The sequence below is a fragment of the Phragmites australis genome, chromosome 3 (genome assembly GCF_958298935.1).
Source record: "Phragmites australis chromosome 3, lpPhrAust1.1, whole genome shotgun sequence".
Lineage (NCBI taxonomy): Eukaryota > Viridiplantae > Streptophyta > Magnoliopsida > Poales > Poaceae > Phragmites > Phragmites australis.
Genome location: NC_084923.1, coordinates 24,620,993 through 24,636,206, shown reverse-complemented (window position 1 = coordinate 24,636,206; position 15,214 = coordinate 24,620,993). Strand labels below are relative to the sequence as shown.

The window sequence follows — 15,214 nt, the reverse complement described above, 5'->3', positions numbered from 1 at the left end:
TCGAATGGGAATGCAGCACCTGGCACACACCAGCAGAGGCTTAGTAAAACCCGCGCATCGCCAGCCCGAGCGCACACATGCTCACGATCGGGATTGGACGATAGAAGGGCACGGGGTGACGTGGCCTATGGGTACGTGCTGGGCGGGAGCCACGAATAATGGTATAGATTCTAGAAGATGGAGCGGGCCGTAATCATTTCTGCGTAGACCAGGGACTGGACATGGCCAAGGCGCGGCTGGACTGCTGCTGGAGGGGGAGGCACCAGGGACGGGGAGGGGAATGGCGCTTCGCGGGCGTCCGACATTCCAACGCTTCTGATGCGCCGGCCCCCTCGCCGAGCAGTTCAAGCCCCTTTCTGATGCGCCGCGTGCTCCGGCGTCTGGGCTTGGCGCGAGGCAGAGACGGTCTACGCACTTGACAGCGACCTCGCGCGCTTATGGCGTTTAATTGGATCGTTCGGTCACACTAGCTAGTTCTTTAACAGAAAGGAATGAGCTCAGCTCAGGCTTTAATCCATCGTTTATTCCTTTATTCGTTTCGTTACACAGCTTCGGGTATTACAATGAGCGATAGGCTAATTCAGCTAGGCTATCTTAACATGCATGATTGCTCTTCAGTTGTTGTCAGCTGCCTTCAAGAACCTCGGCACAGGAACCTCGCTGGGGTCCGGCGACTTGATGAACGCAGGAACCGGCAACTCGCTCGGGTCCGGGGACTTGATGAACGCCGGGCCTGCGTAGTAGTACGCCGCCGAGTCCGCGCCATTGTCCTTGGGCCTCGCCTTCTTCTCGGTCCGGTCAGCGGAGGGTGCTCGGCTCGGGGACCTCTTGCACCCGATCCGAGTGGTCTCCCTCGACGGCGAGCGCCCGGCGCGCTCGACCTTGTCCTTTGTCCAGTTCTCGCTCAAGGACGCGCGGCCGGGAATGCTGGACGAGGCGCGGGCGAGGAGCTTGTCTCTCGTCCAGCTCTCGCTTGACGACGCGCGGTCGGGCTTCTTTCTGCCCCAGGTCTGCCGCTCGATCGCGTTCAGTCGTCGCGGGGTCAGGAGCAGCGGCGGAGCAGCCGCTGTGGCGGCCGTGCAGGCGGCGGCCATGGTTGCCGAACCACGCGCACGCAAACGGGAACGTACAACAGGCTATTCGACGGACGGAAACGGAAACAGAAAGCGAACGGAAAAACAAACGGAAGAAGACGGAATCGAAATCAAAGAAAGAGAGGAAGAGAGTGCGAACCGTTAAGTTGCAGTCTGAAGCGCCGACTCCAACCGCCCGAGAGTTTGATGTGACTGCGCCTCGGGCCCGCCTCCTCCCTTTTATTCGCGTATACGGTAGCGTAGAGCGTACGTAGCGGTATGTCGGTTCGTAGCTATACGCGTACAAGCCGCGTATTTGGGTTTAGCACTCGTAACGCCCACCCTGACTGCCTTCTTCCCGGCGCCGCCGCTCCCCCATCGGCGCTCCCGACGCACCCCCATCCAGACCAACACCGCCCCCGCTCCACCGACGCCTCCCCACAGCCCTCCGCCTGCAGCGCCGCCGCCTCAACCCCGTCCACCGCCCGCTGGCCATCCTCGCTGCCGCTGCCACCCACCGCCGGCTCCCGCGCTTCCGCTTCTCCGCCTCCGCCGCGCCCGCTCCATCCCCTCCCAACACCCGCCGGCTAACCCGCAGCTGGCGGCACCCTCGCTGCCTCGCCTCCCGCCGCCATGCCGGCCGCCATCGAGGTTTCCATGGCCGGAGGGGAGAGGGAACTCACCGGCAGCGCCTCCCGGCGGGATGAGCAGCTCCGACGGCGGAATGCTGGTTCACGAGAGATTGGATGAGGGGTTCCGAAGATGCAAGCGACGTCGTGGCTCACGAGAGTCTCTGGTGCTCGGATCCCCGATTCCGGCGAACAGCTGCGGCCGAGGATGACAATCTACGTGGATGCCATGGTCGTGGCGGTCGTATGCGCTTCCCGGGCGAGGTGGTGGTGTTCGCCGGAGCCCGGAGGAGGATTTGGAGGAGGGGAGGCGACCCCCTGGTGCTACCTGCTGCTGCCGGCCAGCAAGACATCCCCACGGGCCTAGTCGAGGCGGCCCCTGCACGACCACCTCAAGAAGCTTGAGACGACGATGAACCGGATCAACGCGCCGCTGCACGACGCTAGAGACAACCGTGAGGCTGCGGCTCAGGGACTTGACGCAGGTCATGAGGTAAAGACAAATCAGTGATTTTGAATGCAATAGATAATAACTTCTTGGGATTAAAAGGTCACACCAACTCTGATGCTGCTGCAATACCTGTTGTTCCACAGGACTTTGTCTGACCATCTCAAAAAATGGGGGAAAAGAACTGTCTGATGGTGCAAGGTAAATTAGGGAGAGGTTTGATGAGATTATTTAGGACTTTGATGACCTCAGTTTTTTTGAAACTGCGCCCGGTTGATCCTGATAACCATAGAGTGGGGCATACAAGTTCAGCTGTATTGAGCCGAGCATTGTTGGAAGAGAACTGGGCAGGCACAACACGGTAGAAATGTTCTTGTCAGGAGGCAGAACTAAAGCTAGCCCTATGTCCGTTTCAGCCGTAATCGGAAGGGGGGGGGGGGGGGGTTGACAAGACAAAACTAGCACAACTGTCCTCCAATGATTCTGGGGTATGCCAATCTTTAAGAACAAATTCTTGGGTCTGTGTATCAGTTCGTTTGGATGTTGATAACATGACAGGTAGCATCCATACTTGTTTGATAGAGTGGTCTGATATAACAGGATTTGTCGATCTTCAGGGTGCATGAATCATATTGATAGAAAGAGTGTTCAGCTTGTACTGGACAATATTTGGAATAAGCATCTCAGACTGTTTGCAGTCGTAGTGTTCAGCATTGTTCACTGCAGGTGTTTGTATGATCATAGTTACTGCTTGCCATGAGGAAGTGGCAAGAGTGTGGAAACAATGCCTGCATTTGACCTTACCTTAGTCACCGGGAATGGGCATCTCAGATTGCTGTTTAGTCGCTGGTCAGACAAATCAGTTTTGGATTATAGTGTCAATTTGTACACGATGCATGACCTTACCAAAATCAGTTTTGGTCTATAGTGGCAAATTTTAGATTATGACTTGTGCACCCTACAAAATTCTTAAAAATGATGCATGTAAAGTAAGTGTGACTTTCCCCTTTAATTCAATAATATTGTTATATTGCTTCCAGCAACATGGCTGTTTTGTTACTTAACTTCTACATATTTTCACTTCCATGTTTTTGGTTCTTGCAGATATCGTACTGTATATGTCTCCCTTTCCTCTGCAACAGGAGTCCAAACTTACTTTCAGTGCTGTCAACTATGCAAGCATTTAGTAGATGCATTCCATTAGCAACTTGCATGGTACGCCCCCTTACTCTTCAACCGGCATGAATACTAGATTCTGTGTTGAAATGGCCAATGGCCTATTTGCTCAGTATAATTCGCTTTTTAATCCTATATTTGCAATCATAGCTCACAAGGTTCTTTGTTTGACCTCTATATTTGTATGCTTGTTTTCATTTTAATTGTCTGGATATTCTACCAATCTTCCTCCTAAGTTCCTTTTCATGTTAACTTCATTTATACGGCCATTCATTTCTTGTTCATAAACCTTGGTTTACATTAAGGTCATTTTACTAAAATGAACTCGAAATAATGCAAATAAATTGATAAGGGGCAAGTGTTCTCCATCCATATGATTCCACTACATATATGTTTTCCGACTAATTGTTTGCGATCTCACTTGATCAGAATTCAGAAGTTTCTTGTGTCTATTGCCTACAAGCACATATGTATGTTATATGCCTGTACATATTTCATTATTAGCATGTCTGATGTATTATCACATTGGGTCATGAATTCTCTCTCGTTTTTTATATTGGTACAAAAGTGAAATGAATAGCACTGGAACCGTTTCAATGTACTTGTTTTATAATGCCTGTGATTGTTTCATTCTTTTTAATTTATCAAGGGATGTGTTTTGTGCTCCATCAGAAAAAAGGTTGCGCATATTGAAGCATAATATATAAAATAGTGCAGGGGTAAAACCTACCAGATATAAGATACCAAATAATAAATCCGTATCCTTGGAAAATAGTTAGTAATGTATGAGTTAGATATTCCTGTTTGGTTTGCAACCAAAAGTTGCCAAGTTATGCCAAACATTCATGCCTATCTTGCCTAAGTTGTGGCGAACAAAAACGCCACCACAACTTAAGCGTGACTAAGGGAATGTTGCCACAATATTCAGGTCCAGAACTTGTTTTCCCAACACCAGTTCAAGAAGCACAACTCCGTAACTGTACACGTCAACTTTGGACGTGATTTGCAGGCTGCTTATCCACTCTGGAGCAATGTAACCTATGGTTCCTCGTACTCGCGACACATTCTGATTGGCCCAACAGTATGTTCTCGAGTGGATGACCCACTCGAGAAATTTATGGTGAAGATAAGCCAAACCCTTTGCGACACCTAACGCGATATTAAACCGCTGCTTCCACTCTAGCAAAATGCTGTCTCTGAATAGGATATTAGCTAATGATCCATTCTCAATATACTCAGTGACCAACATCCTGTAGGAGCTTTCTGAGCAAAAGCCCCATATTCTTACCAGATTCATATGGTTAATCCTCCCAATTATGCGCAGCTCCGCTTGAAACTCCTCACATTGCCTTACATTTTCCAGCATCTTAACAGCCACCACTCGATTGTCATCCAAAATTCCGTTGTAGATGGTTCCTGAGCCTCCTCTTCCAACCTCATCTTTGAACTTTCTGATTGCCTTAACCAACTCTGTATAACTGTATCTTCTGAAATTACTAGTCATCACCTTGTAGCCTTCCTCAACTGCTTGTATTTCTGATGCTCCCAACTCCCTTTTCAAAACAGAGAACCATATGAATGCAATGAAGAAAATTTCAAGGACGAAAATTGCACCCACAAACCATAGAAGTAAAACCATTTTGCTTCTCCCTGTCTTGTCTTGTGAACATCTGGAAATAGTTCCATCGTCGTTGTGCTCATCTGGCCAGTCAGGATGGCGCTTTCTTGAAACAAGAACATTGGTTTGGGGAATTGAGATACCTGAAATATTAACGCTCGCGGGGAGCTTGAGATACATTATCAGTGATGATTTTGTAGGAGTCATGTACGCCTTCCCGTTGAAAAGGAAAGCCTTTGGATAGCATGTCCCTGATCCTTGCTGGTACTGAAAGCCCGTACAGGTGCAATCACTCATGCATATGTTCTTGCAGGCCTGCAAGGATACATGCTCGACAAGCTTTTGATCAGATCCCCAAAAGTCGGTGCCCGTAAGTCGCAAGAACTTGAAAGATTGTGCTTGCTCAGCAGCACAGGTGATGTCCACTACAGGCCTACAGCCTTCGCTCCAATTGCCAGGGTTGCTCATCACATAGCCCGGTGGGCAAGAGCATGCAGGCGCAGGCAAGTAGTGGCAGATCCCATTTGGACGTACAAACCACGAATATTGCAAGGCTGAGACATTGCAACCCAGGAAACCAACCATCTCCCATCTGAGCTGTTCAAGCTTTAGAGTCGGAGATTACCATCAGGATCCAGAGTAAGCCTTCGTTTGATCCCAAGACCTTCACCAGAAGCAACAAGTGCTTGCTGGTTGGCGAAATCACTCGAAATTTTTTTGCCGGTATCATCAACACCCCCAAGCCTTGTACTGTTATTCCGATTTCTGTTATTCTGATACTCTCCTATGTCAAGGTCTGGCCAATATATTTCATGAACCTAAGCATCGTTATATATAAGCGACAGTATAGATGAATCTGTGAAATGAAATATGTAGTGACCTGGGGCATGCAACCCAGTGCTGGAGACCAGCTTTGTAGTTGCAGTGATGCGCTGGGTGGGAAGCATAGTGTGTGTGGGTGAATCAAAGCTCTGCCACACAAGCATGCCACTGGAATTCTTCATGACAAGGTTTCCAGTGTCCAGGAGCTGAGCGTACTGCACGCCTGCCAAGTTTCCTTCTGCTTGCCACACCACCGTGCCATCATAGTCTGTGAGAACCATGGTGCCGCCCTCCCGCAGGGTGACTGCCGACCCTCTGTCGTGCACAGGGCGGCCACGGTTTGCGGTCCAGACAATGGTCTTGTCTTGTCCGTCGACCTCAGGATGTTGGTTTCATGCTTGTCGATGGAGAGTGAGGATCTCAGCGGTAAAATGTCGTGAGATGCGGCGATCGAGAGGAGAGGAAGCAGTGGTAGGACCTGCAGGATGGAAAAGAAGGTTGCCATGACTGAACAAATCGTTGAGCTGATGAGCAGACTTCTTCTCAGGATCTCCAATGTCCAAACTGCGTTTCTCAATTCTATACAAGGCAAGTATCCTTTCTCCTCAGGTTTGTCATGGTTACTTTGGAGTTTATGATGTACTCTGTTATTCTGTTAGCAGATTTCAGCCTTGTTTTGAGTCGTAACCATTATATTGCTATGTAACCATGTCTAGTGTACTTGATGAAAACGATGAGCCTAACAGGAGGTTGACTTCGAAAGGAGGAAATAAGAGAGCTTAACTATTGTTCCTGCTCCAATTTTGACAGCTATAGATGTACAAGCTGCCATCTTGGTAAAGTGCATCAGTTGTATGCCATGACAGGCAACTGCTGGCTGGATTGCATGAAAAGCTCAAGGAAAGTCCGAAGGTAGTGACGCGTCTTGTATGAGTCAGTCAAGAACAGTTACATGTGGTTTTCTCTTCTCTTGTGCATGTACAGTGGACTCATGGTAACTCGATACAATCCATGTGAATTTTTCAAACGAATTAATTTCAGTTTGAATCGTTGCAATCTTGGTCGAGAAATCTCTGGCTAACATCATATTATGGGACAGACTTTTGAGGCTACATTATCTTCTCCACGTTCTTTTTTTTTTTTAAACGAAGTTTGCAAATAGTGGACATCTTGAGATAAAGGGAGCATATCAGGTGCAAAAATGTCAAGTGTTGGAAACTTGGAAATTCCATTCTCAGCTGCTGGATTATGCACTGACGTCTAGGATTGAACTGGATCACCCTCCCAACTGTGTCCATGCACATTTGCAAGAAACAACCTGCAACTCGCCTCCCTTTTCGCAGAATAACCCATGCATATTCCATCTTCCTCCAACAACCCAAGCTCAGGCAGGAGCGGTCCGGACTGGAGGGCGGGGCGGCTTGGCGCAGTGCGAGGCCCCGATGACGCAGAGGGGTACACGCAGGCCCGACGCGCCGGTGCAAGGCCTGGCAACTAAGAGAGAGATGGGCGGCTTTCACGCCGGAACACATCCTGCTGCCTTCTTGCATCTCTCTGGCATCTGCATCCACAACAACACAACGGGGGCGAAGATGATGACGAAGCTCACAACATCAGCAATGCACAATGGTGGAGTTGAGGAGGAAAAGGGATGAGCGGAAAACAAAAAGGATACAACAAATTTCTACAAACTGGAACACATATTGCTGTGTAATTGGTACAAATATGGACAACAATCACACCAGAAATTGGAGCAAAGAACAACACAAGATTGCAGCCAAAATTGGGAAAAGTTTGCTCCCTCTCCATTGTCATAGTACTGCTGCATCCGCGTTGCCTTTCCTCCTCCAGCGCCATATGCATCTTATCCACATTTGGGTACATGGAAGGGTGATTGTGCACCTCGATGGTGGTCAATTCCTTATCTCCATCGCCTAGACCGCCACACACCTCTCGTGCATCTCTTCATGCATGGATCCGGCAACGAGTGAGGAGCACGAATCTTGCTGATAGTTCCAATCGTTGAACCTATAGGCCGGAGTGTTACACCGGATAGTCCGATGATAGTGTGGTGAGAGCATCAGTTTATTTTTAGCAGAAGGGGGATTGCTAGAAAAAATTGAAGTTTAACTCTGGATTATCCGGTGATGCAGTGATGATTGCATCAGACTAATTATCTCATATTGTTGGTTCATCGCTGATCAGACAAATAGCATCTGAAGGTTAGGAAAACATCCTCCAAAAAGATCTGTTCAAAATTGGTAGAAGGGTTTTTTGAGAAGTGCAAAGGCTTACTATAAGCAGTTAGGACACCAGGAAAGTAGGAAGTATGTTGCGTTACAAAGCAAATCAGGAAGGATGGTCAGAAGTCTTGGAAAATGAGCTATGGGACATGGAGAAGACACACAGTGGAATTATGCTGGCGCTTAAACTGAGCTTGAATCACATGCCTGTGCGCCTGAATGATGTTTCATTGCCCTGTCATTGTTCCCGAAGAATACACACTTCGTGAAGATGAGATGATTTCTCTGTGGAGGTCACTAAATCTTCTTCTATCTGCTTGTGGAAATGGTGAGGGCCATTCTGGAAATCTTTGTCTCGGTGACTTAGATCAAAATCAGTTTTGTATTATAGTGGCAATTTGTACACCATGCATGACCTTACCAAAATCAGTTTTGGACTATAGTGGCAAATTTTGGATTATGACTTGTGCACCCTACAAAATTCTTAAAATTGATGCATTTAAAGTAAGTGTGACTTTCCCCTTCAATTCAATAATATTGTTATGTTGCTTCCAGCAACATGGCTGTTTTGGTATTCTACATATTTTCACTTCCATGTTTTTGGTTCTTGCAGATATCATATTTTGGCGACTGGCATGGGCCAAGGCATTCCCAGCAGTGACTAATTTTCAGGGCACATTTGGTGAACCACAGGCCCAGCCCACCGGACTTATCAAAACGGAGGAGTCTATCAGGAAATTTGTTTAAAATGTACCTTTTAATAATTAAAATTAGCCAGCCGGTTCAAAAAAATCACAAAACTAATTTTTTTGGAGTTACAGGCACCTATTTTTTATTATTTTCTGAAACGATGGTCTATTTTATATTAATAGTTGCTAAATATATATTAAAAAAATCCTTATCGGGCACCTACATGACAAGCGAAACAAGCAACCCCACCCCTTAGGCCTCGTTTGGAAGCCCGTGTATTGGCGTGGATCGAGCCCTCATCTTGGACTGCTAGAAAATTTTATACACGTATGGCCTAGACTAGGGGGTGTCTAAAAATTGTAATTGGTTGGATCATGGATCGGGACAATCCACACCGAACCGAGGGAAAAAAAATCTCCATCGAGGCATGGAACAGGACAGCTCTCGCATCTAGTGCTGGAGGCCGCAGCGCCAGCTACTCTCCTCCTCGATCCAGTGACTGCGGCGCTACTCCTCTCCTCGACTCTGGACTCCGGCGACGCCCTTCCCTCTGCCCCTAGCGAAGTTAGCCGGTGAGATCCTCTCTCCTCCCCAACTCTTCTCCTCCTCCCGCACCTACTGGTACTGCTATGGGTTTGCGTGGTGAGCAGTAGATCCTGCTGTCTAGCACACTACCGTCTCGCACGTCGTCGTCCCTACCCCACCCCTCTCCCAGCACGTCGTCGTCCCACCCCACATCAACCCCATCACGCATATTACTACTTATTGCCAATATGTTGCTCTATCTTGAGCAATCTTGATTGGGTTAAATTGTAATTAATATTTATTTTGTAGAAAAATGGGTTCGATGATAGATCATCTAACTAGGACGGTGATGAGATAATATTCTTTCTTTTTCCTGCTTTCCATCTGTTGGGTACTAGTGGAGGGAGAGAGAAAAGACGAAGGCATACATCTAGGTTACCTGGCAAGGAGCGTCTAAAGGAAATACTTGAGGGACATGAGAAGAATTGTCTTGTTGCATTCTGTATGGAACTTAATATCTTAGCGATTGCAAACTTCCTTAGAACAGAGAATCTCTTACATGACACAAGAGGAGTTCGAGTTGAGGAGAAATTAGGTTTCATCATGTTCATGTTGTCCCATAATGCAAGTTATGAGGACCTGCAATATGAATTTTAGCACAGCGAAGAAACTATCCACTGGTATATTAAGGTAGTGTTTGATATAATCCGAGCTCTTACCAATAGATTTTTAAAGCCTAATGCTGCAATCGCAACTCACTGAAAGATTAGCAGTGATCTACGATTCTTCCCTTACTTTGAGGTGAACATTTTCACACTCTTGCGTTAGATATTTTTCTATTTCTCCTAAATAATTCAGCTTAGTCATATGCATGTTTTGGTCTTTCAGAATTGCATTGGAGCTATCGATGGCACACACATTCCTATTACCATTTCTCAAGAAAAGGCTGCTCCTTATAGGAATAGAAAGGGTACATTGAGCCAAAATGTCATGCTAGCTTGCGATTTTGACTTGAAATTCACTTCGTATCATGTGGTTGGGATGGATTCACCATAGATTCTAGGGTACTTAGGTCTGCACTACTTGGAGGTTTTAATGTTCCTCAAGAAAAATTCGTTCTTGTCAATGGTGGCTATGCTAATACACCATCCTTCCTTGCACCCTATTGTGGTGTCCAATACCACTTGAAAGAGTTTGGTTGTGGTCACCAATGACCAAGAAACTACAAGGAGTTGTTCAATCATCGTCATTCTATATTGCAGAATTACATAGAGAGGGAGATTGGAGTTCTGGAGAACGCTTCCCTATCTTAAAAGTAAGAACACTACATCCTATTAAGAACCAAGTGAAGATACCAATGGCAGCAGTGGTGTTCCACAATCTTATCCGAATGCACAATGGGGATGATGGGTGGCTCAATGACCAACCGGACAAATTATCACTTGAAGAATGTGTTGATTTTCCCGGAGGAGACAATGACTACAACAATGATGTGTTGTCACTTAGCAGTCAAATAGATATGGAAATTCTATTAGAGATATGATTGCCATGCAAATGTGGGACGATTATAGTCATAACTAGTCATGATAGATGGGTGTAAGAAATATTTGCACTTTTTCCATTCGTTTGGATGTTTAAATTTAGGAAAAAATAGGTGGATACCATCAAAAAATGCTCATATTGAAAAATACCATCGGTTGTAAGGATGACATATGAGTCCATAACCCACATGTCATCCTCACACCGATGGTATTTTCTAACTTTTGTAACTTTTACGATGGTACCTAGCAAATTGCCCCCAATTTAGGTTTCAGATGCTTATATAATTGTGATAAACAATCAGATGTAATTTTGTTTTCAATGCATTCAATGAAATAGTACAACCATGACATTTGGAAGAGGTTCTCCAAGATTCAACATGATGCAAGCTGCATTTATGCAAAAAGAAGCTATCGCCACGTAGTGGTAGCCAACATAAGAAGGGAGCATCACCGAAACTGGCAACCATACAGAAGAAGAAGGTGTTGTCAACAAAAGGTATTTGCTTTTGTTTTTTCCTTTTGCTTGAAAGTCCTTCCGTGTTTTTCATAAGTATTATTTGAATCATTCTAAATTTAGTGCAATATTGTGTCCCGTAGACCGTTCTAGAGCATCTTGGAACATTGGACTCGAAAAGGGTTTTGTTGAATTGCTTCATCAACACAATAATGACTACTACATGGGTCAAAATGGATGGTCATTAGAAGCATGGAACATAATTGTTAGATTTTTCCAAGAGATGTTCTCATCTGTCTCTTTTTCAAAGTCCCAAATTCAAGATAAAGAGAAGGAGCTCAAGAGAGAATATAAGATGCTTAAGGAGGCCAAGAAACAAAGTGGGGCACATTGGAATGAGCACAAGTGCATGATAGAAGTAGAACAACCCATCTGTGATAATATCATCATGGTAAATTAATTATTTATCTAATTCTTGTTTTAAATCATGATATTAGAGATGTTGATTCTTGTTATATGTGAACTTTATATTAACCTCTTTTGCTAATTAGCCATTGCATTTCTTATATTAAACAGTCCTTCCCTAAAGTTAAGAAGTTTCAGACTAAGCTTTTTCCTCTCTTTGATGCTTTGAGAGAATTGTATGATGGTAACATAATAATATTGAATCTTTAAATATTCTTACCAATAATGATGAAGCAAAGAACTGAGAATGACCCTTCTCTATTGTTAAATTTTTGGTGCTGCCCATACTACTGAGGGAACCATGAATTTTACCTTTGTTGAGCTAACCCAACCTAGTATCACACAAGTCAATGATAATGAGGCACAAGACACGAAGAATGACCCTTCTCATGGTGTACATGATAATGATGATGAGGAGGAGGTGATGGTACTATATCAATCAGAATTCAGAAGTTCCACTTCAAGAAGGCCTACTCCAAGAGAGAGAGAGAGGGGATGCTGCCCCAAGAGAGAAAGGGGGAAAGGTTGGACAAAAACGCAAGCAAACTGCAAATATGGCTAATATGATGGGAAAGTACCTAGAATCTAATACAAAACAAGTAGAGGAGTAGGCTGTAGAACAAGCTAGGGCTAAAGCTAAGTCACAAGAGGATGATTTCTCTATCGAAGCTTGCATTGCCATTATGAACACAATGCAAGGATTGTCAACTGATGAGAAGGTTGATGCTTTTGATGTTTTCAGGGATACCCAAAATAGAGAGATATTCATGGATGCAGAAGCTACCTCACGATTAATTTGGCTAATAAAAAATAGTAAGTGGAAAGGATTATTTCATGTTTTGTGTTTTCTTCTAGTTATCTTCTTATCATTAATTACATTCCTTCTGTAACCGGCTGCACTTGTTTTTGCTTGAGATGGTTTGTGTTTATGGACTTCTGGAATTACATAGGTAAAATCCTGGTGAATCTCTAGTGTTGTTTGTTTCTATTCATCCAAAGTTTTGATACCTAAATCAAAATGATTTGTAAATATTTCAGTAGTTCTGATAATTTTAGTATGAACATCTTAGTCCTATTTGAAGTAATTGATTTTGGCTTAGTGATCTGATCAATATGAAAGAAGTACTTGATTTTGGCTTAGTGATCTGATCAATATGAAAGAAGAAGCCACAGAATCATTTTGCTATCTGCCAAAGGGATCAAGGACATGTCATGTTTCTGTATGCTTAATAGCTCTCCTAATTGAGATGCTCCTTGGTAGTAGCAGCAATGTTGTATTTAGGGTTGGTGATAGCTTGTTAGTGTGGTCATGTACTTCTAATCTAGCTACATTGTAGTAACTTCTAATGGATTACTCAGCCACTATAGTTAATGAGTGATAATATCACATTGCTCTAGCAGTAGCACCAGTGATGAAAAGTTATATATTCAAATATGTGTAGCTTGGATAGGCTTAGAGATGAAGCTCTGATCAAATTCTCAATTTTCACAATATTAGAGAATGATGTTACTTATAGCTCAGGCAGACTGCTGTCTTTCTTCTACTTAGGTTTCTTTTCGCATTTGCTGTCACACCCAGTTTTAACGGACAAAACCAGATACAACTTATGTGTGCCTAGGATGTTCAACACACATAAGGACGTCACAAATGAAGTAACAAAAACAATACTTTTATTAAATAAACGTTAAACTTTTACAACAATTGACATATATTGTCTTCTATATAGATATCTGTAGCGGAACAGAAGCACTGGTGCCCAATAACACTGCAGGAAACCGACCGGGAGACATGTGCCTAGAACGTTACAACCTCGTCTTGATAGTCTTCAACATCTTTACTCACTGAGCAGCACCACACATGTTGCATGGCATAGGGAAATATCAAGTGTGAGCACATGACGCGCTCAACAAGTGTGAGAAAGATAATGATATGTAGGCTTACAATAAGAATAGGCTAACACATGGTATATTTACGTAAATAAGAGTAATGAAAAGATATTTGGAATCAAAAAGTATTAAATAATTATTAAGTGAATGTAACTCATACAGTCCAACACCCAGCATACAAGACTCCCCACCTTACATACCATAACCGTCTAGTACTCCCTGTACTATAACCAAAACCACAACCAAACCCATAACCATAACCCACTAATCATGTGAGGATCCATTCTCCCATAACCGTGGGCACAACTGTTATAACAGTTTTACACTCTGCAGAGGTTGTCCAACTTTTAGCCACGAGTCGTGATTTACATGTTGCCGTGTTTGTGAAACACTTAACACACGACAATGGTGTGCCGCAAGGAGAATCACTACAAAGCATGGTCCATCAATTAGGTCCTGGTACTCCAACAAATGCCATCTAGGTGTCTAATTTATATGCTAAGCCTTACCCATATCGGTCTTGTGTTTGGTACGGTATTTCTTGGGTCGTCACTCCACGAACTGATCCTTATATGTGATACTTGGGTAAAGACTATCCAACAAGAAGATAACCAACCAATAAAACCTAACAACACTGCTTGGAACATATCCATAAGCCCACCACATAAACCATCATTATCGAACCAACTCTTTGCTCATGTCTTAGGGTTCCATGTTACTAAAATCAGTTCATCGTCACCATTATATATATCCACTAAATATGTATATGACACTTCCCAACATCCCAAAAGCATGGCTAAGCAATTCTACCCAAGAGACTCGTATCAACTACCACTTAGACTTCAAGGAAGATAAAGGAAAAACTAGGTAAACCCTAACATAGGTCACTACCCATCAAGTTGACAGATATTGTAAGCAATTTTGCAAAATAAAACACTTAAAACATAGATTCAAGATGATTAAGGACACTTGTCTTTTCCCAATGCTGCTCAGTGTTGTCGAAATCTTGGTCTTGAAATCACTCGAATTATTCCGAAACGTTATCGACTAATTGCGAGAACTACTAACAAATAACACAAAGAAAAACACTAAAATAACATACTAAACACCATTAAAATACTTTAAAAATACTATAGTTGGATAGGTATGATTTTAGAAACATTTAGACGCAAGAATCGTCTAAATCATAATTAAGACGAAAAGAGAATAACTTTCGGGAGATGGATTAAACTGAAAAGAAAATGCTGATTTACCGGAACTATCTTCCTATGGGAAAAGGCTTTATTGCATAATCACTGCGTCAGGCTTGACAACATTATTGCGCAGGATTCAAAAAGTATAAAGCAGACTAGACTTCGCTGACTAGGCTAAGGAGGATGATGTGGTGCTGACTTGGCATGGTATGCAAGTACCGTCTTGGATTAAACAGGGGATACGCTGAGATCTAGTCTCGACCACCCATGATGGATCAAATGGTTAGAGGTTGCGTTTCTATGTTAAGGATACTACCAGTAACTCTATGTAGCGGTGGTGGTTCGGGTTTCGTTGGAGATGGCGATCGGGCGCGTAGCCACTGACATCGATGTCGGGCTTCGATGTCGTTTCAGCGAAACGAGGGAAGCATGTCGTAGAACGCGGAAAGA

General features: G+C 44.2%; 1 protein-coding gene and 1 long non-coding RNA gene across 2 annotated transcripts; one reads left to right on the top strand and one right to left on the bottom strand.

Annotated features, from left to right (window-relative positions):
* Positions 1–355: 355 nt before the first annotated feature.
* Positions 356–1,465, bottom strand: LOC133912709 (uncharacterized). Its single transcript, XM_062355584.1, has one exon. The coding sequence runs from the start codon at positions 1,092–1,094 to the stop codon at positions 615–617; it is 480 nt and encodes a 159-aa protein (XP_062211568.1). The 5' UTR covers positions 1,095–1,465; the 3' UTR covers positions 356–614.
* A 1,120-nt stretch (positions 1,466–2,585) lies between these two features.
* Positions 2,586–6,929, top strand: LOC133912710 (uncharacterized). Its single transcript, XR_009908876.1, has 3 exons — positions 2,586–3,139; positions 3,255–3,365; positions 5,258–6,929. It is a non-coding gene; the product is annotated as an uncharacterized LOC133912710 (long non-coding RNA).
* Positions 6,930–15,214: the final 8,285 nt, after the last annotated feature.

Bases quoted from the DNA above. Each gene is read 5' to 3' on its own strand.
- LOC133912709 (XM_062355584.1), bottom strand. From the start codon at position 1,094: ATGGCCGCCGCCTGCACGGCCGCCACAGCGGCTGCTCCGCCGCTGCTC.